At 46.5% G+C, this 21929-nt stretch overlaps 1 protein-coding gene across 5 annotated transcripts in view; it reads right to left on the bottom strand.

The window, feature by feature from the left end:
* The window catches only part of LOC140453171 (RNA-binding Raly-like protein), a 1408367-nt gene that overhangs the window by 69501 nt on the left and 1316937 nt on the right, over nt 1-21929 (bottom strand). For all 5 annotated transcript variants that reach the window (XM_072547650.1, XM_072547651.1, XM_072547653.1 and 2 more), the window contains one exon: nt 801-961. In XM_072547650.1, coding sequence (XP_072403751.1) covers nt 801-961 — 161 coding nt within the window. The remainder of the gene's footprint in view (nt 1-800; nt 962-21929) is intronic.

Genomic DNA, 21929 nt, shown 5'->3' on the forward strand with positions numbered 1-21929 from the left:
AGCTAGTGAACCAGTTACCAGGGCTATTTAACTCGTCACCAGCTGTGGATCATCTAGTCACCAGAACTAGTCATTCAGTTACCAAGTGCTAGTGAACCAGTCACCAGGAGTGAGACATCTAGTCACTGAAATGGGTCAACCAGCTGCCAGGAGCTAGTGAACCAGTCACCAGGGCTAGTTAACAGGTCGCCAGGAATGAGTCAGCTAGTCACCAGAACTAGTCAATCAGTTACCAGGAGCTAGTGAACTGGTCACCAGGAGTGAGTGCATCAATTGCAGGCACTAGTTAACCAGTTGTAGGAGCCAGTTAACTCACTGTGAAGAATCCCAGTGGGAACTGGTCAGTTAGCGGATGTCCATCAACTTAGCACCAGGAGTTCCACCAAGAGCTAGTGAACAACTGCTTGGAGCTAGTGAGCCAACCATCAGGACTTGGTCAATCATCCAGTCATCAGCAACTAATCAGCCCTTCCACACCCACGAGTGGAAGTCGTTGCAGGCCCTAGTTTGTCAGGTTTGAGAACAGGAGCGAGCAATTGGTGTTGAATTTACTTCTCCCTCTTATTCTCCTGCATCCTTGTCCTCTCCCTCCTAGCAATTCCCTAGTTGCTGATGTCGCTGTTCTCTATTTACATTCTCCCACCCCCTCACTCTCCCAGCTGCCTGTCACGGTATATTTTAATTTTTATTGGATATTCTCCGATAATGAATCCTGGCCTCACAGTTTGGTCCCTGGCCTAGAAAAGGCAAATTCTCTTCACAGCCATTACACGGGAAGAATTCAAACAGATTCCCCTTACATTTTGTCCCAGCCGATGGGGTCGGGGCGGAACTTGACCTTGGTCCACTCTTGACGGGGAAGGTGCCCTTGCTTCTCCGGGGAACGGAGACCATGACGCGCTGGCGCTTGACAGCTGGTACTGCCCGGCTTGGCTGGGGGACCCTGTGGTAGTCGTACATCCTGCGGAACGAAAATAATGCTGAATCATGGAATGCGGGCAGAGCGCAGAACAAGCTGAGTCAGAACGGAGGTCTGGGTCCCCGCTGACCCGTCAATGCATTGGTTGTACAATGAGATACACGTTAGGTCTGTCCCCAACCTTATAGTGGATTACCTTGACCACTGCGAGGTTAGCAGGATCAATCAGGAAGCTGTAATGTATTACTTGAATTGATTGATACCAGAGTACCTGAAAATGGGACAATATCCAAGCAAGGTAAACCACGTACATACCAGCTAATCACACTGTGGAACTTCCACATCGCATACTATTTTCTGGAGCACAGTGGCTGCTCTTGGGTCAACTTGTCAACCATTTTGGATCAGTATGTTCCTCACCAGCATTTGACCAAATGCTGTCTGCTTGCATCTTTTTTTTTTTGGGGTCGTGCCGATCATAGGAAGAATGTTTCTCTGGATCTCTTCCCTAATACGTGTTTGAACTGCCCTTCAGTCCTCACACATTTGATGTGCTTGAGGTCACATCTCAGGACTGTGTGGACTGTGATAACTACTCTGGCCCTCCCACTTGCTTCCCCCACACCTGAAATTACAAATTCTCCATTGAAACTCAAGTTTCGATAGAAGGCTTTCATGACCGCATTGGATACTGGGATAGCCCTGCTTCCATCGTCGCACAAGAAAGTGCTCAGATATTGCAAAGGCGGGCAGTCTAGATAGAAAGACAACTAGGTCACAAAAGAGGAGAGAAGTTAAGGGCAAAGAAATATGAAGCAAACGGGAAGAAAAGGGATTTTAAAAGGAATGCGTGTGACAGATATTTCTTTTGTAACTAAACACATTCACATTGTGTCTGAGCTAACTGGCCCCAAGTCCTGCTTGATGATCTTTCTGACTCCTGATTACCCAATGTCTCAGCTTTAAGATCCTTTTCTCATTCTAATTTCTTCCACGGCCTCATACCTCCCTATCTCTATAACATCCTCCAATCCTTGAAGGTATCAGCACACCTCCAATTCCTGACTCTCCTGTCCCACCGATTTTACATCTCCATTGCTGACAAGACATGCCTGAATTGCAAAGACCATAAACTCCCGAATTAACTCCTCAAACCATTCTGCCTCTCTCTTCTCATTTAAAAGTCCTTCTAACCAATCACTTTGACCCAGTTTTTGACCCGTCTGTACGGTCTCGTGTCAAATTTTGTTTGGCACCACCCCTGTGATGCGCCTTGGGTATATTCCTATCTGAAGGTGCAATGAAACCCAAGTTGCTGTGTTGATGATGGGGATATGAGCCAGGAGCAGGCAGGTGGGACTAGTGTAGCTTAGAATTATGTTCAGCATGAACTGGTTGGACCGAAGAGTCTATTTCCATGCTGTATGACTCTATAACTATATAAAAAATGAACACCTTATCTATAGGTCTATCTAATTTTGTCATTCACTGATCTGTGAGTTCTCTCTCACAGCTGAAAATGTGTTGCTGGAAAAGCGCAGCAGGTCAGGCAGCATCCAAGGAGCAGGAGAATCGACGTTTCGGGCATCAGCCTCCATTCCTGAAGAAGGGCTCATGCCCGAAACGTCGATTCTCCTGCTCCTTTGATGCTGCCTGACCTGCTGCGCTTTTCCAGCAACACATTTTCAGCTCTGATCTCCAGCATCTGCAGTCCTCACTTTCTCTCTCACAGCCCTGGCTTGATTGATATCTTGAAGAATTAATGTCAATAGATTATATTTTTCAGCCATGACTTGGAAAGAGTACAGTAATAATTCAGCACTGGGACTGAAAAACAGTCAAGTTACGCTTAGATTTGTACATTGTCATGTAAAGAAGACGAATGAGAGGTCTAATCGACATATGATTTTGGGTGAGCTGGCTCACTCAGATGGCGAAAGTGTAGCTCTAAACAAAACCAACTGAGCAGGGTCCGATCCCTGTTCCACTCATGACAGCCTCGGGATGTAGCCCTTCCCCCTACCTCAGAGTAAAGCTATGGCATCGGCCTCAATGAATTGACGATGCTGTTTGGGGAAGATGATGATACTTAAAAGGTAAGGCAACATCGCGAGAAACTGTTTCCTCTGGTGGGTGAGTCCAGAACAAGAGGGTGTAGTATTAAACCATAAGGCTATCAGATGTAGGAGCTGAATTAGACCATTGAGTTTGCTCCACCATTCATTCCTGGTTGATATGTTTTTAACCCCCATTCTCCTGCCTTCTCCCCACATTGCTTGATCCTCTTACTAATGAAGGACCGACCTATCTTACATATACCCAATGACTAGGTCTCTCTGCAGCAACGAGTTCCACAGATTAATCACCTTCTGGCTGAAGAAATCCATCTCTGTTCTAAAGGGTCATCCATTCACTCTGAGGCTGTGCCCTCGGATCGGAGTCTATCCTGTTCGTGGGAACATCTTCACCACTCCATCTGTGTAAGTTTCAGTGATGTTCCCTCGTCATCCTTCTCAACTCCATCGTGTACAGACCCAGAGTCCTCGATCACTCCTCCAGATTTTCATCTCTGAAATCGTTCTTGTAAACATGCTCTCCACCCCTCCAAAGCCTTCCTTAGATATAGAGCCCAAAACACTGAGTATTCCAAATGCAGTCTGCCCACAGCATTATACAGCCACAGCAGTACATCTCTGCATTTGTATTCTACCCTCCTTGAAATGAATACTAACATTGCATTTGCCTTCCTAACTGCTAACTTAACCTGTGTGCCAACCTTAACAGAGCCCTGAACTGGGACACCTAAGTCCCTTTGTGGTTCAGATTAGGAAACAGTCTACACCTCTATGCTTCTGTAAAAGTGCATAACCTCACATTTTCCCACATTGTGTTCCATCTGCCGCTTCTTAGCTTGGGATTATGTTCAGCATTAACTGGTTGGACCGAAGGGTCTGCTTCTGTACTTTATGACTCTATAACTGTATAAAAAATGAACATCTTTGCCATCGGTCTATCTAATTTTGTCATTCACTGATCTGTGAGTTCTCTCTCACAGCCTTGGCTCTCATCGCTGGTCCAAATTCTTCTGCAGCTTCCGCACTTCCTCAACACATCCTGCCCTTCCTTCCACCTTTGATTCATCTGAAAACTTAGCAACGGTCCCCTCAGTTCCTTTGTCAGATTGTTAAAGTACGACGTGAATGATTGTGGTCTGAATGCTCTCCCCTGTAGAACTCCATTAGTCACCAGCTGCCATCTTGAAAAAAAGACTTTATCCCAATTCTCTGTTTTCTGCCAGTCAACCAATCCTCTATCCATGCACGTAACAGCATGGACTCCTATTTAGTAGCCTCCTGTGCACCACCATGCTAAAGGACTTCTGGAAATCCAAACACGGGGTGGCACGGTGGCTCAGTGGTTAGCACGGCTGCCTCACAGCGCCAGGGACCCAGGTTCAATTCCCACCTCAGGCAACTGTCTGTGTGGAGTTTGCACATTCTCCCTGTGTCTGCGTAGGTTTCCTCCGGGTGCTCCGGATTCCTCCCACAATCCAAAGATGTGCAGGTCAGGTGAATTGGCCGTGCTAAATTTCCTGTTGTGTTAGGTGCATTAGTCGGGGTAAATGTAGGGGAATGGGTCTGGGTGGGTTACTCTTCAGAGGGTCGGTGTGGACTTGTTGGGCTGAAGGGCCTGTTCCCACACCGTAGGGAATCTAATCAGATCATGTCCACAGGGATATGAGACTTCTCCTCACCCAAAAGGAAGTTAAAGGTACGAGAGATTGAAAATTATGATCGACTGAAAGATTATTAAGGGACATGTATGGAGCTATGATATCAATCAGCTCCTCAATATTGAAACGGGCTGCTGAATGTCCTCTTGGTGTTGATGTTGGGGGCATAAGGCTGAAAGAGTACAGGGGCTGTTAGAGCAGAGGGCAGGGGTACAGCTGCCATTGCTGTGTTGGCCCCAACATTTCCAATTGCAAACCCACCCGAAGCCTTGGGCACCCCCCCCCCCCAACCCCAACCCCCCTCAACTCCCCTCCCCCCCCACGTCGGGTTGCTTCGCTTGAGCGTATACAAACAGACAAAGGCAGTCAGTTTTAAATGGGCAACGTTTGAGGATATGTTCTGAAGGTAGGGACCCAAAACATAAACGCTGTTTCCACTCTCCACAGATACTGAGTTTCTCCAGCAGTTTCTAAATTTTGTTCCTAATTTCCAGCATTCGCAGTTCTTTGGCTAGTTTTCTTTTGAGGATAAGCGAGGTACTTCGATCAACATTAAAGAAACCAACCAAAAAAAACCACACTGTCTCATCGTTCATCTCAGCAGTATTCACGGCTAATTGCTGGGAGTGAAGTTAATGCTGCCTAAACCTCACACAACAGGAGAATAATTGGCTTCACGAAGGCCCAAAATATAAAAGCTACTGTTTGGATAATCTCAGCTTTTAACGTCACCCAATAGCCCAGCACACACAAAGGAAAATTGTCACTTAAAATCCAAGTGAAAGGCAAGTGAATGAATGACTGTGAAAGAAGCTGTTCTAATGAGGGTAAGTGATGTAGTGTGGTCTGATGTCCCATGGCAGATCATGTGAAATTTCATGATTGCCACGAGATTCATCATGTGATTTGCTGCTCCAGTACTTCCAGCCTCCGCACAGAGCTCCCGGGAGCAGCTAAGCTGCACCTTCAGGCAACAATGATACACCGCTCGCCTGATTGTATTCCCAGGATTTTAGCCAGCGTTGTCTGGGGAGCTGTACTCTTGGGCACCTTAAGGTCTGGATTAATCTGTTGGTTAGAACTAAATGCGCTGCAGTTGACAAGAACGAGGACTGCACAGGGTCAACTCAGGGAAGATATTCCCAGCGACTGGGCAGTCCAGAACCAGGGTCGCGAGTGTGTTGCTGGAAAAGCACAGCAGGTCAGCAGCATCCGAGGAGCAGGAGAATCGAGGTTTCGGGCATAAGGCCCTCATCAGGCTCATTCCTGATGAAGGGCTTATGCCCAAAGTGTTGATTCTCCTGCTCCTCGGATGCTGCCTGACTGGCTGTGATTTTCCAGCATCACGCAATCGACTCTGACCTCCAACATCTGCAGTCCCCACTTTCTCCTAGTCCGGAACCAGGGGTCACTGTGTGAAGCACACAGGATGGACCATGTAGGACTGAGATGAGAGTGTTCTGCAGCCAGTGAGTGGTGAGCTGCCGCTGGAGAGAAAGCGGTTGATGCCAAAATGCTGAATGTTTCCAAGAAGGAGTTCAATATGGGTGGTTCAATATGTGCCTGATTATAGTGAAAAGTGCACAGTGTCACCTCTCTCCAGCACCATCTGGGAATACGATAGTTAGAATTAAACACCAAGAGCCAAAATGAAAGAAACGGGAATAAAAGGAATAGGAAACGCCCAGATCACACTCGCCGGCACCACCATGAATTTCGGCAGTGCATCTTGTAGATAGTACACATTGCCGCTACTGAGCATCAGTGGTGGAGGGAGTGGATGTTTCTGGTTGTGATGACAATCAAGTGGATTGCTTTGTCCTGGATGGTGTTGATGGTGTTGAGCTTCTTGAGTGTTGTTGGAGCTGCACCCATCCAGGCACGAGGGGAGTTTTCCATCGCACACCTGACTTGTACCTTGTAGATGGTGGACAGGCTTTGGGGAGTCAGGAGGGGAGTTACTCACCGCAGTATCTCTGACCTCTTCCTGTAGCCACTTTGTTTATGTGGTGAATCCAGTTGAGCTTCTGGTCAGTGACAACCCCCAGGATGTTGATGGTGGGCAATTCAGTGATGGAGGGAAGGCCATTGGGGAAGCATCTGAAAATGGTGGCGCCTTGGACACTACCCTGAGGAACTCCCTCAGAGATGTCCTGGAGCTGAGATGACAGACCTCCATCAATCATGGCCGTCATTCTATGTGCCAGGTATAAAACCATAAGACATAGGGGCAGATATTAGGCCATTCAGCCCATTCAATCTGCTCCACCTTTCAATCATGGCTGATAAGTTTCTCAACCCCATTCTCCCGCTTTGTCCCCGTAATCCTTGATCCCCTTGACAATCAAGAACTTATCCAACTCCATCTTAAATAGACTTAATGACCTGGCCCCCACAGCCTTCTGGCCAGTGAATTCCATAGATTCACCGTCCTCTGGCTGAAGAAGTTTCTCCTTATCTCCGTTCTGAAAGTCTTCCCTTTACTCTAAGGGTCCTAGTCTCTCCTACCAATGAAAACATCTTGCAAACATCCACTATGTCCAGGCCATTCAGTATTCTGTAAGTTTCAATTAGATCCCCCCTCATCCTTCTAAACTCCATCAAGTATTTTCCCAGAATCCTCAAACATTCCTCATATGACTCCAACCAGTGGAGAGTTTGCCCCCAATATCCATTGATTCCAGTTTTGCTAGGGTTTCTTGATGCCACAATTGGTCAAATGCAGCCTTAATGTCAAGAGCTGTCCCTCTCCCCTCCCCTCTGGTGTTCAGCTCTTTTGTCCATGTTTGAACCCAAGGCTATAATGAGGTCAGGAGCTGAGTGGCCCTGGGGGAGCCCAAACTGGGCGTCACTGAGCAGGTTAATGCTGAGCAGGTGCTGCTTGATGACACCGTTGATGACCCCTTCCATCACTTCCCTAATGATCGAAAATAGATTGCTGGGGCGGGAATTATTGGGTTGGGTTTGTCCTGCTTTTTATGCACAGGACATACATGGGCAATTTCCCACAATGCTGAGGAGATACCAGTGTTGTAATTGTACTGGGACAGCTTGGTGAGGGAAGCGGCAAGTCCTGGAGAACAAGTCTTCTGTATAATTGCGGTAATGCGGTCAGGGCTCATAGCCTTTTCAGTATCCAGAGGCTCCAATGGTTTCTTGACAACATGTGGGGCGAACCGAACTGGCTGAAGCCTTGATGTCGAGGTGCCGTTGTTGGATGGAGTGGACGAGGTCAGAAGTCTCACGACACCAGGTTATAGTGAAGAGTCCTGACGAAGGAGCGGCGCTCTGAAAACTTGAGATTTCAAATAAATCTGTGTCGTGTGACTTCAGACCTTGGCTGAAGACTGGTGTCTGAAATGCTGGGGACCACTGGAGGAGGGTGAGATGGATGATCCACTCGACACTGCTGGCTGAAGATTGCTGCAAACCATCCAGCCTTATCTTTTGCTCTTGGCTCCTCCATGACTGAGGATGGCGATATTTGTGGAGGCTCCTCCTCCAGTGAGTTGTTTCACTGTCCACCACCATTCACAGCTGGATATGGCAGGACTGCAGAGCTTAGATCTGATCCGTTGGTTGTGGGATCTATTAGCTCAGTCTGTGACTTGCTGCTTATGCTGTTTGGGATACAGGTGGTCCTGTTTGGTAGCTTCACCAGGTTGACCCCTCATTCTCAGGTATACCTGGTGCTGCTCCTGACATACCCCCCCCCGCACTCCCCATTGAACCAGGGATGATCCCCTGGCTGGATGGTAATGGTTGAGTGAGAAGTATGGTGGGCCACGAGGTTACAGATTGTGCTGGAGTTCAGTTCTGTTGCTGTTAATGGCCCACCGTGCCTCATAGGTGCCCAGGCTTGAGTTGCACGATCTGTTCAAAGTCTGTCCCATTTAGCACGGTTATAGGTGCCACACAACACAATGCAGGATATTCTCAACGTGAAGAGGGCTGTTCATCTCCACAAGGATGTGTGATGTTCACTCTTACCAATACTGTCCTAGGCAGATGCACCTGCAGCCAACAAATTGGTAAGGGTGAGGTTGAGGATGTTTTTCCCTCTAGTTGGTTCCCTCACCACTTGCTGGAGACCCAGTCTTTAGGATCCGACCAGCTCGATCAGCAGTACTGCTGTCATGCTGCTCTTGGTGATGGGCATTGAAACCCCCCCCATCCAGAGTACGGTTTCCACCCTTGCCACCCTCAATACTTCCTCCAAGTGTTGTTCAATGTGGAGGAATACTGATTCATCAGCTGAGGGAGGTCGGTATGTGGTAATCAGCAGGAGGTTTCCTTGTCCCTCCATGGGGCTCGGTATCAATGTTGAGGACTCCCAGGGCAACTCACCCCTAACTGTATCCCACTGTGGCACCATCTCCGCTGGGCCTGTCCTGCCGGTGGGACAGGACATATCCAGGGATAGTGATAGTGGAGTTGGGGACATTGGCTATAAGGTATGATTCTGTGAGTATGACTATGTCAGGCTGTAGGTTGACTAGTCTGTGAGACAGCTCTCCCAGTTTTGGTACTGGCCCCCAGATGTTAGTAAGGAAGACTTTTGCCGGGCTGTTTGTGCCGTTATCTTTTACGGTGCCGAGGTCAATGCCAGGTGATCCACCTGGTTTCATTTCTTCGAGACTTTGTAGCGCCTGTTGCAACTGAGTGGCTTCCTCGGCCATTTCAGAGGGCAGTTGAGAATCAACCACGTTGCTGTGGGTCTGGAGTCACATGTAGGCCAGACCAGGTGAGGATGGCAGATTTGCTGAGGGGCAGATACGTTTTTCTGATGACCGGTAATGGTTCCATGGTCATCAGTAGATTCTTAATTCCAGATTTTTAAAAAAAATTGAATTCAAATTCCCCCATCTGTCGTGGTGGGATTTGAGCCCTGGTCCCCAGAAACATTACCTAGGTGTCTGGATTAACAGTCAAGAGAGTGGTGCTGGAAAAGCACAGCCGGTCAGACAGCATCTGAGGAGCAGGAGAATCGACGTTCTGAGCAACAGCCTCGCAATAATACCTCTAGACCATGGCTTTCCCCATTGAATTGGTCATTTATACATTTGTGATGAATTGTGAAAGACTGAGAATCTATTTTCAGTGCATCTTTCCCATCAGGGATGTGACACAGCGATAAGAACAGATTGATTATCATGCCTACAGCTTGGTTCTGAACTTGCTCCCACTTCAAGCACAGTCTGTGACATTGAGTTCCACTGGACAGCTGAAAATGAGCCAGTTCCTTTTGTCTCTAAAGCTTTCACAGAGTCTCTCTCCATATCGTGTGGAGTTATATCCGAGGTAAGGAACCTGTGGCTTTCCCATTAGCTCTGGGGTTAGAGACCACACACATGTACTGATTATAGGGAAGCGATTTCAGATCACTGAAACAAATGCATAATACTCTGGAAACACTCAGGAGGTCGGACACACAGAGGAAAGTAGGGTTACCTTTATCGGTCAATGACGTGTTCTCTTAGCAACTTGGAACGGAGGTGAGCCAAGAAGTCAACGAAACAAAACTGCCAGGTGTGAGATCTACTTAAAGATAGTGGACTGTGCCAGGCATGGTTACCCATGACCAGCTGTACCCGTCACGCCATCAAAGAAACAGCTTCTCTATGCTTGCCATCCCTGGCATCCCCCCACCCCCACCTCAGCAGGCATTCCCAGTGCAGTACTGAGGAAATGCAACTCTGCCACATGTACTCGCTCTCTCTCGCTCTCTCTCAGATGGGATAGTAAACTGCCCTCTCCTTTGGATGTCGAGACAGCATACTTCCATAAAGCAGAAGGAGCGTTCTCCTCAGCGCCCTGGCCAAGTTTATTCCTCAACTCATGTTATTAAAACTGACAATCCAGTCTTTATCCATTTACAGGAGTTTAATGTCTGCACGTTAACTGCAATTGTTCCCAAAGTGACAATGCATGTAAAGTATTTATTGAGCCCTCTGGCACATCCCAAGTATGTGAACAGATGCTATCTGAAGACAAGATGTTTCTCTCTTCCTCTCCACACCTCAAGCATGGAAGCAGACCCTTCGGCCCAACTCGTCCATGCTGATCAGGTTTCCTAACCTGAACTAGGCCCATTTGGCTGTATGTGGCCCATCTCCCTCTAAACCTTTCCTATCCATATCCCCATCCAAATGCCTTTTAAGTGCTGTAATTGTACCAGCCTCCACCACTTCCTTTGGCAGCTCCTTCCACACACGCACCATTCTCTGGTGTAAAAAGGTTACCCCTCAGGTCCCTTTTAAATCTTTCCCCTCCCACTTTAAACTTCTGCCCTCTAGTTTTGGTCTCCCCTACCCTGTGAAAAAGATCGTGCATATATATATACCGTATCTATGCCCCTCATGATTTTATAAACCTCTATAACATCATACCTCAGCCTCCAACGCTCCAGGGAAACAAGTCCCAGCCTAACAAGCCTCTTCTTATAACTCAAACCCTCTCGTCTCGGTAACATCCTTGTAAGTCCTTTTTGCACCCTTTCCAGTTTAATAACATCTTTCTGTAGCAGGGTGACCTGAATTGTAACACAGTACTCTAAATATGGCCTCACCAATGTCTTGTACAGCTGTAACTCAGCATCACAACTGTATTTAATGCTCTGACCGATGAAGACAAGCATGCCAAATGCCTTCTTCACCACCCTGTCTACCTGTGACGCCACTTTCCAAGGGGTACTTATACCCTTAGGTCCCTCTGTTCAACAACACTCCCCAAGCCCGACCATTAACTGTGTAAGTCCTGCCCCGCTTTACCTCACCAAAATGCAACACCTCGCCTTTATCTAAATTAAACTCTATCTGCTGCTCCTCGGCCCACTGGCTCAGTTGATCAATCCCTCATCCTGGTTTTATCCCCAAATTACCATATCTGGGAATTCCTGATGAGGGGCCTTTGCCCAAAAGGTCGACTCTCCTGCTCCTCGGATGCTGCCTGACCTGCTGCGCTTTTCCAGCAACACTCTCTAACCTCCAGCATCTGCAGTCCTCACTTTCACCTGGGAATGTATCACACAGACGTGCAACTCGTCATCGAAGCAGTTCCTCACGGTCTTTGTTCACAACCTTTTTGAGTCATTGAGCTGTACAGCACGAAAACAGACCCTTCAGTCCAACTTGTCCATGCTGATAAACACTTCATAACCTAATCTAGTCCAGCACCGGGCCCATATCCCTCCAAACCCTTCCTATTCATATACCCATCAAGATGCCGTTTAAATGTTGCAATTGTACCAGCCTCCACCACGTCCCTTGGCAGCTCATTCCATACACGCACCACCCTCAGTGTGAAAATGTTGCCCCTTAGGGGGAAAAATTTAAAAGGAACCTCTCACCCTAAACCTATGCCCTCTCTAGTTCTGGACACCCCCACACCAGGGAAAAGACCTTGTCTATTTACCCCATCCATGCTCCTCATGATTTTATAAATTGTTCTGTATTTGAGTGTTGACCATGAAGACCAGCATCCTGTCAATGCAGCAGGCATGAAGGTTGAGAAAAGTCAAGGAGACCATGGGGGGTACCACTGGCACTGTGCTCCTTGACGCCTTGACTCACTGGGCCGCACAGTGACCACGTTCCCCTGCACTCAGCCACTACTGTATTAAAACATGCGCTACCTCCTTCTTCTGTGAACGAGTGCTGTGTTGGGAATGGGAAGGCAGGGAGGGGTTGGAAGATGCACTCAGCCAGAACAAAGATTTAAAAAGATGAACAAGGACACAGCACTTTCACAGAAAGGCTGAAATTTAAAAAAAAAACTTTTATTCCGAAGCAACAATCTCCTCTGACATTTTAGATCAAGAATGCTTCAACATTTCTGACATGTTTCCCCAGTGACTGCTTGAGAATGGGTTCAACAACGTGTTACTGACTAGATAATATACATGAATTAACACACAAATAGCACAAGATGTCAGCCTTATTATCCTCAAGAATTGAACAGCTTGTCACTTTTTGAGTTTTGAAACTCAAAAGAAAATGCATTTTTGTGTCTTTAATGAAGTAAAGTTGGTCGTGTAGTACTTACAGAGGAACACATAGACTGATGGTCGATACGTGATGCTGATTGATACAGAGAACATGAACAGAATGAGATCCAGCCAATGCTCACACTATTGCAAAATTCTATCTCCCAGTCCCAAGCCTGAGAGAATCAGGTCATGGCAGATTGCTGAGGCCTGGGAATTGGGAAGAGAGCCCAGCAAGTCTCAGATGAACATTAAGTGCTGATGGGAGTAGCCTAGGGGGATATTGCGGAGATGATGTTGGTCAGGGAAGGGAGAAGCCAGATGATGACAATAGGATGTTGAAAGGTCCTTTGGAATACCAATGAGGCATAAAAGAATACTTTGAGAAGCTAAAAATCATACCTCATCCCCTGAATCACTTTGTTTGACACTGGACTGACCTGTAGATATTGCCTTTTTAATCTCACCAAGACACTTGACCATATCATAACAGGCAGTCCATGTAAACCGCTAGTCAAAACTGTCTACCAGCTGGATAACGACAATAAAAACAGGAAGTGCTGGAGAAACTCGGCAGGTCTGGCAGCACCCATGGGGAGAGAAACTGAGTCTGCGTTTCCCTTCTGATACAACTCTGCTTCAGAACTGAGAGGGGCTGGAAAATGGTGGGGTTTTACCTTGCTGTTGTCAGAGGTGAGTGGAAGAGCAGGTGGAACAGATGGTGTGTGTGCCCAGTGCAAAGGATAAAGGATGGGCTAATGACGGTTGAAAAAACAAAAAAAAACATGATTGAGATGGGAAATAGGTGTTGATAACAGGGGTGAAAGGCAGAAAATGAGTCAGCTGAGTTGACAAACAGTCAATAATAGGGCAAAAGTGAGGACTGCAGATGCTGGAAATCAGAGTCTAGATTAGAGTGGTGCTGGAAAAGCACAGCCGGTCAGGCAACATCCGAGGAGCAGGAAAATCGACATTTCGGGCAAAAGCCCTTCATCAGGATTCTTTTGCCTGAAACGTCGATTTTCCTGCTCCTCGGATGCTGCCTGACCTGCTGTGCTTTTCCAGCACCACTCTAATCCAGACAGTGAATAATGCACAAGCAAGACACGAGTGCAGGGTGGGACAGGGAAGTTGCAATCGAAAAGTGATGCTCTCAAATTGTGGAACATAATGTTGCGTTCTACAGTCTGTTCAAACGCCAGAACAGAAAATGGGGTATTGTTTTCTCAAGCTTGCATTATGGATTCAGTGACCACCACTTCACTGCTTCTACTGATGGGGACACATTCCTAGCACCTTACATTTAAAACTGAAGTAACCTGAAAAATGAAATAACCGTAAAACTATAGAATGCAAATATAATCACTATAAGTGTTAAAATTCAACCCATCTGAGGAAGGTGAATCGACCAGCCCCCCACCTAATGGCACAAGGTGGTCAGTGCAGGCAGCTCTACTTGCACCAACTAACCTCTGCCACCAGGTGGAGCATAGGCTTCGGTGCAAGTTCAGAGCAGGAGCCAAAGAATGTGGGTATAGGGGTAGAGGTGACACACTGAGAACAGGGGCAGGAACTGAAGGTGTTTCAGCGGGACTTAGTGTGGGAGTGGAAGCAAGAGGTAAAGACCTTAGAGGAGGCAAGAAGTCTGTAGAACAATGCTAAACTGAAAGTCACACCATGAAATAACTATATTTACACTATTCTAACAATATTGAAACAAAACAATGTTAACTGAATCAACTTTATACAACAAAGCCAGTCTGCCCCATTCACCTACTCTACCCCTATACCTTTTACAGTCTGTGCAATCCCATCTCAAAATCATTGTCTCTCCTTCCACCATCAATGAGTTATTGTCATCACTACTGGGTTATAGAAATGTTCTTCCTTACATGCCAAAGCATGTAAATTTATGTCACAAAAGCAGAGGTTACTGGGAAGTTTCAGCAGGTCTGGCAGTGTCTATGAAGAGACATCAGAGTTAACGTTTGGTGTCGAGTGACCCTTCCTCAGAAATTTATGTCCCCTTGCCCTCACAGATATTTCGAAGTGACCTGTTCAGATATGTTAGGATGTCGAGGTGCTGGTGTTGGACTGGGATGGACAAAGTAAAAAATCATACGACATTGGGTTGTAGTCAAACCTGGTTTATTTGAAACCATAAGCTTTCGGAGCCTCTGAAGCAGGTGGGACTTGACCTCGGGCTTCTAGCTTAGAGGTAGGGACACTACACTCCGCCACAAAGAGCCCACCTTGAGCTTGAACCAATCATTTACTGACTTACTGAAACTAGTCATAATCTTATCCAATCTACTTAATTTCTTCAGTCCAAGAAACACCAGGTTCTCCTGAATAACCATGTCAATAAAACCCTCCTGTAGCCTTGAAAGGCCTTCCTCATCAGGTCATGGTCCAAGCCTTTAGTGACTAGATTCGATTCCCTACAGTGTGGAAACAGGCTCTTCAGCCCAACAAGTCCACACTGACCCTCCGAAGAATAATCCTCTCTCCCCCACTCCCATCTCTCTATCCTCCACTTTCCCCTCTCTCATCTCTCTATCATCCCCTCCCCTCTCTCCCCCACTCCCATCTCTCTATCTTCCTCTCCCTTCTCTCCCCCACTCTCATCTCTCTATCCTCCCATCTCTCTATCCTCCCCTCCCCTCTCTCTCCCACCATCTCTCCACCCTCCCCTCTCCCTCTCCCCCGAACCCCTCTCTCCCTCACTCCCATATATCTATCCTCCCCTCCCCTCTTACACCTCTCTCCCTACACCCTGGGTCCTGGGTGGCAAGTCTCTTAAGCAAAACACCTCCTAAACCTCAGAGCGAACAGCTGGAAGCAGGCAAAGGTAACTTGATGAACAGCTTCAGAACACGTGCAATCCTCACACACAGCCAGCCGACTCCTGACTGTTTGATTCCTTCGATTCAAATACGAACCTCTGTGCCACCCCCCTGGGACCGCCCCACACCTCTCAGCACTGCGAATGGCCTGGGAAAACAATTGATCCCTGGGCTGGGGGTAAAACAGCCTTAATGGAAGGAATTGTATAACCTATAGACAGAGTGTTGGAACAAATGCCACTTTCTCAGACAGATTGACAGAGCGGTCAAATAGCTGTGAGAATTCAATTGCTCTCGATGCAGTGTGAAGATGGATTAAGTGAGCTCAGTACAGTCATATTGATTAACTGCCCGGTGCGAAGACAAATATGGTGATATTGGGAAAAAAAAACCTGGGTCGCCATCAATACTGCACTCTGTAAACACAAAGGGACATCAACTGCAATCCATCTCAAATGCTCACACCAACAGAGCCGACTCAATGTTTCAGAAATCCCACACCCTGAGTAGTTTGCGCAGCAAACATAGAACCCTTACTGGAACAGTCTGTGCAGAATGGTGCTGCATGGATTTATAACTACTGATGGAGTCAATCGCTACAGGTCATGGGGGGGGGGGGGAGGAGGGGGGATGGGGAGACAGCTCAGGGTCTATATTTAACCCCCATGCACCGAAATTGGGTACAGTTACAACTGACTCTGCCTGCCCTGTGTGCAGCTTTCCAGGAAATTGCTGTTTGTTGATTCTGGAAACACTGGGGGAACCCATTTGCAGGAGGACCCTCGACCTCACCTTCCAGTGACACAGCGGCCTGTGGTCCAGGTTTCTCAGGGCACTGCCCTCAAGGTGACTGAGGTGGGGTTTTGGGCCTGTCACCCATCTCCTGCTGGAATGTGCCCTCGCAAAGGAAATCAGGGGAGAGATGCCGAGGTTTTTTGTCGAGGGTCCTCCTGAGCAGCTCCATGAGGCGGGATTCTGTGCTCTGTTCCCCGGCACGCACGCCGAGGCAAACATCGACTGGGCCTGGAGGATCATCAACTCGGTGAAAGACGCCCTTGGTCTGCCCGACTGTTGGTCTTCCAGAATAAGGAGTTGACCCCGACCGAGTGTTGTGGACTGGTACCTTCCAAGGTCCAGGAGTACGTGCTGAGGGACGCACTGAAGCTTGGGGCAGCTGCCGCCAAGGCGCGGCGGGGAAAGACTACTGTCTGAGGTCTTCCTGCTGAAGGTGAACGGGGGTCCGTTCAGTTATCAGACCCTCCTGATGCCTTGGATATATGTAAATATTAGTATTTGAAAATCTGCTCCTAGTTGTTTGTCCTTTTGGGATAGTTTTAAAAAAGACTGGTGGCTTAACTTCACATCGGTTCGGAATAAAGCTGTTCCTGGCTCTCTGATTCTGGTCCATGTCCTGAGGAGGCCTTGTTTCCTTGACAACCAGGGCACTATGCCCTTAAGAGGTATGGATCCAGCTAAATAGAGGTTTAACGTGTGCCTTACAAAGTGTAGGGATACTGGATTATTAAACCCTCACTGTTTCGTATTATTGATCAGATGCAATGTCAAAGGGGACCTACAACACCTCCGTTGAATATATAAAAAGTCTTGACCACGTGTGACGGTTTTGTACTGTACAGAACCAAACTGCATTTGTGACACTCTCTCTATATATATATATACACAAAGAGATTTTTTAATGAATAAAGCATATTTTTGAAGTAAAACATATGTTCAAGCCTATTCCTGATAAAACTGGTTTATTCATTTTGCACTTTGCTGCTTTCATGAATTTAATGGCTTGTGTTATGAAGTTGAAGGCATGTACTGTACCTTTAAGAGAGAGTGAGAGCTGGCTAGCACCTGGCAGGTACTAAGAGTACTGGACAATTGAAAGGTGTAACATTTTGGCTTTAACCTCGATACCTTGCTGTTTTCACAGCAGCTCGAATTTAACCCATCAGTTTAAATTATGGCCCAAGATACTAAAACCCAATCAAATTTGAATTTTACTGTTTCGACAAGATCGAACCAATGAGACGATCTGATGTTTTGGAGTAGAAAAAGCAGCATTTTGGACAGTTAGCCGGAGAAAGAGCACCACCTGCCATTATCAGACAGACTGCCTGAAAACACAGTCTCTAAAAGGTACCTTTTTCATATGAAACATCTTTGCAGCAGAAGACCAAAGATGACCCAGGGAGATCTACAAACAGGAGAGGACACCAGCCACTGTGTGGTTTTTGAAAACTGACTGGCTGTAAATCTATTGGGGGCTTCAGCAGATCAGTACAGAACAGCCTCGATTATCCGAATGTCAATTATTTGAATTTCGGATTATTCAAAGAAGATCTCAAGGTCCCGTAAAAACGTTATCAGTTATCCGAACAATCAGTTGTCCGAACAAAATATCCCTGCCTGTCTCGTTCGGATAATCAAGGTTGTTCTGTACATTGTCATAGAATGGGAGGTGGATAACAAATCTTTAAGGCAAAGGAGGCTGAGAGTTGTAAGTAGTTGTTGGAGTTAAAGAATAAAATTGTTACTTTTTTCTTTAGATAGTAGAATTTGGGCAGTTCTCTGTCACTTATACTTTAACAAATTACGAGATGAGGTGAGCTTTTCTGTGTGTTTGGTTTAATTAGCCGAAGGGTTTCCCGTTGTTTCGTAACACTTGTAATGTTCCAACAAGTGAGCTACATGCACTACGTTGTCACACAAGGTCAAGGCTTTTTATATATTCAATGGAGATGTTGTAGGTCCCCTTTGACATTGCTTCAAATCAATAATACAACACAGTGAGGGCTTGTTAATCCAGTATTCCTACACTTTGTAAGGCACACGTTAAACCTCTACTTAGCTGGATCCATTCCTCTTAAAGGGCATAGTGTCCTGGTTGTCAAGGAAACAAGGCCTCCTCAGGACATGGACCAGAATCAGAGAGCCAGGAACAGCTTTATTCCGAAACGTTGTGAAGTTAGGCCACTGGTTTTGTTAACCTCTCCCAAAAGGACAAACAACTAGGAGCAGATTTTCATTTTCAAAGCGGGCGCAGGGTGTGCCTCACACCTGAGGGAAATCCAACCTTAGCTCAGTGCTGAGTTCAAATAGATCCCTTGGGAATACTGCTTGGGGCATTAAACCACACTATAGGGTCCAAAATGCAGTGTGGAAGCAGGCCATTCAGCCCATCTAGTTCACACCGACCCACCAAAGTCCATTCTGCCCAGACCCACTCCCCTTGAAAATCTATAAGTCACTCAGTTCCACCATCAGTCAATTAACACACCTATAAATGACTCTTTATCCAACATGCAAACAATCGTTTATTTTATGTTACAATGCTGGGTTGGCAGACTCTGATTCACCCAGAAGTATGAAAACTTCTTGGCAATCAAAAGAATCCAACAACCTCACAGAGTTTGCATAAGGTTTATATACATTAATCATCATCAGACATGGAGCGTGATCACATAGTTACAACCAATCAATAATCATAATTACTTCATGGGTAGTAGCTTGAACCAATGATATTGATTAAATTGTAATGGCTTATGTCACCTTTTCACAGCTTGCGAAATGTGGTTTAGTTTTTCCTCTACGAAGACTTGCAGCTTGCGAATGTGGTTAGTATTTCCTCATCTTATCCATTGACTTCTTCATAGCTTTAACTATAGGTAGTCACGTAAGCATGGAGAAACATCAGTCTGCAGTTTCTTGTTTCTGTCTGCTTCAGAGCAATCTAATTTCGCAATGCAGAAGCCATTTTGTGCAGCTCCTTTATCCATTTTGTCCTACCTCCTCGAGGTCTATATTCTCATCCTACCCTGTAACCCTGTATTTGCCACGGCTAATCCACCTAGCCTGCACATCCCTGGGTACTAGTGACAATCCACCTAACCTGCACATCTTTAGACTGTGGGGAGAAACCAGAGGAAACCCACAAGACATGGGGGAGAATGTGCAAACTCCACACAGTCACCTGAGGGTCGTACTAAACTCGCGTCCCTGGCGCTATGAGGCAGCAGTTCTAACCACTGAGCCACTGTGCCAAGTGGATTGGGTAATGGTTTGAAAAAAGATCAGTCAAAGTACCTCCATATCGTAAAAAAGAGACAAATTAGAAAAAGATTTTGATTTCTTTGGTGGGGAATATGAATAGAAGTTTGTTTGCTTTTACAAGAAAGTAAGAGTTAAATAATGCTTTGAATGGGCTTTCATAAATGTAAACTCTTTTGTTACCATAATGTCTGTATTAGAATTTTAGAACTTCATTTTGATTAATCATCTCCTAACTCCCAGGCTCAGTATAGGACACATTTCCTCAGTTTTTAAGAAGGATATATAGGGTCATGGGGTCAAGGTGGTGTAATAATATGTTGACAAGGTAGGGGCACATTTGACATGTTTTTGAGGGCTTTAAATGATTTGGAGGGTACAAGAGGCCTTGGAGGCATGGTAAAGGGGGGTGTACGATGGTTTGGAGGGTATAATGGGCCATGCAGGTTAGATAGGGGATAACATACCAAACCCAGAGAACAAAGCACTTCCAATCAGCTCAGCACTTAGCCAGCTCGGAGCCCACTTCTGCTCAAGTCCAAAGGCATTGGGCTCAACCCTTCCCCATTGCAACCCCCGTCTCCTCTGAAGAGAAGAAATATTCAAGAGCCTTGTTATCCCCAAAATATCTGGAGTGTTGGGAATGATAGCAGAGGAGAGGTATGAGCAAAATTAATGAGATTCAAAGGTGACAAGACCCAATGACCTCCAGCCTCAGATTTTAAAGGAAGTGACGACATAAATATTAGGTGCATTGATTGATTTTCTTCCAAAAGTCACTGGATTCTGCAAAGATCCCAGCAGGCTGGAGTGCAAACACCTCTATTCAAGGTGCTAATCTTGCTGAGGTCTCTGCATTTATTGTCCAATGGCACACCTAGTGACTGGCAGCTTGTTGAGCTCCTCATGGTATGAACGTTGTGCTGCAGTTGGCATTGTATGTGTGTGTGTGAGAGAAAGTGTATGCATGTGTGTGCCTGTGTGAGGGAGTGTGTATGTGTGCGTGCACACGCGTGTGCATGTGTGTTGTGGTGTGTGTTTACGCACACGTGTTGCAGTGTGCGTGTGCGTTATGGTGTGCGTGTGTACACGCGCATGTGTTGTGTATGTCTGCACAGTCTGTGTGTGTGCACATGTGTGTGTGCGTACGTGTTGCAGTGTGCGTGTGCGCACATGTTGCAGTGTGTGTGTGCACACGTGTGTTGTGCATGTGTGCGGTGTGTGTGCACGCACGCGTGTGTTGTGTGTGTGCGTGCGCTCGTGCGCATGTGTGTTGTGGTGTGTGTGTGTTGTGATGTTTGCGTGCGTGCGCGTGTGTGTATTGTGGTGTGTGTGTGTTGTGATGTTTGCGTGCGTGCGCGTATGTGTATTGTGGTGTGAGTGTGCGCGCGTGAAGGTGCGATGTGGTGTTTGTGCACATGCTTGTGTTGTGTTGTGTGTGCATGTGTGTTGTGATGTAGGCGTGTGGTGTTTGTGTGTGTATGTATGTGTGCACGCACGTGAGCGTGTGTTGAGAGTGCGTGCGTGCGCACATGCGTGTGTGTATTGTGGTGTGTGTGTGTGCGTGTTTGTGTGTAGCGGGGGCGATGTGGATTGTTTTGATACTGCCTCAGCTCCAGGAACTCATCAGTCAGATACTTGAGAAAAGTGCCAGCATTTCCACCCAGTGAAGGGAGGGTGAGATAGTACCAACTCAGGGGGTGCCATGGAGAGAAATATTTTGGTTCTGGTATTCCCATGTTGCACCTGTGCTTCTAGATGGTAGAGGGTTTGGAAAGCAGCCTCAGTCAGTTGTTAGCTTTCATAAGTCACGACATACTTTACAATTTAACTTCCCTGCACTCTCAGAGGTTCCACATTTACACATTGTTCCTTATTTCTTTATTGGCTCCCACTGTTCACTCGTGCCTTGTGCGTTTTCTCCCCCTTAAAGTTGATCACTTCGTTAGAGTTGGCAGAGAGCCATCAGAGAATAACCCTTCAGAAAGTGGACATAAGGGAAGCTGGGGAAGAATAGAGTCAAAATATGCGGTAAGATTTGTTAAGTTTCGTTCACATCATGATGCGCGGAAGCTGCATTGGATGCTAATGTCTATTTCCATAAATGAAAAAAGCTGTGACCACTTTCAAATGCTAATGATCACACCCTCCAAGGTAACAAGCTGTGATGACTTTCAAATGCACCGTAATATTCACTGAACTCTTAGTCTGCAATCCAGCCTCATTCCAATTGACACCAGTTGATTCCAAACGGCACATTTTGGAGCACCACTGGGAGTTATGATCGAGTAGATGGACTGAATGGCCTGCTTCCACACTGTAGGGATTCTCTGATAACCGACTCCTGCTTCTATTTCTTACAAATTGAAGCTTGCATGAGGGGATTGTTTA

This window comes from Chiloscyllium punctatum, chromosome 26 (assembly GCF_047496795.1).
Source record: "Chiloscyllium punctatum isolate Juve2018m chromosome 26, sChiPun1.3, whole genome shotgun sequence".
Lineage (NCBI taxonomy): Eukaryota > Metazoa > Chordata > Chondrichthyes > Orectolobiformes > Hemiscylliidae > Chiloscyllium > Chiloscyllium punctatum.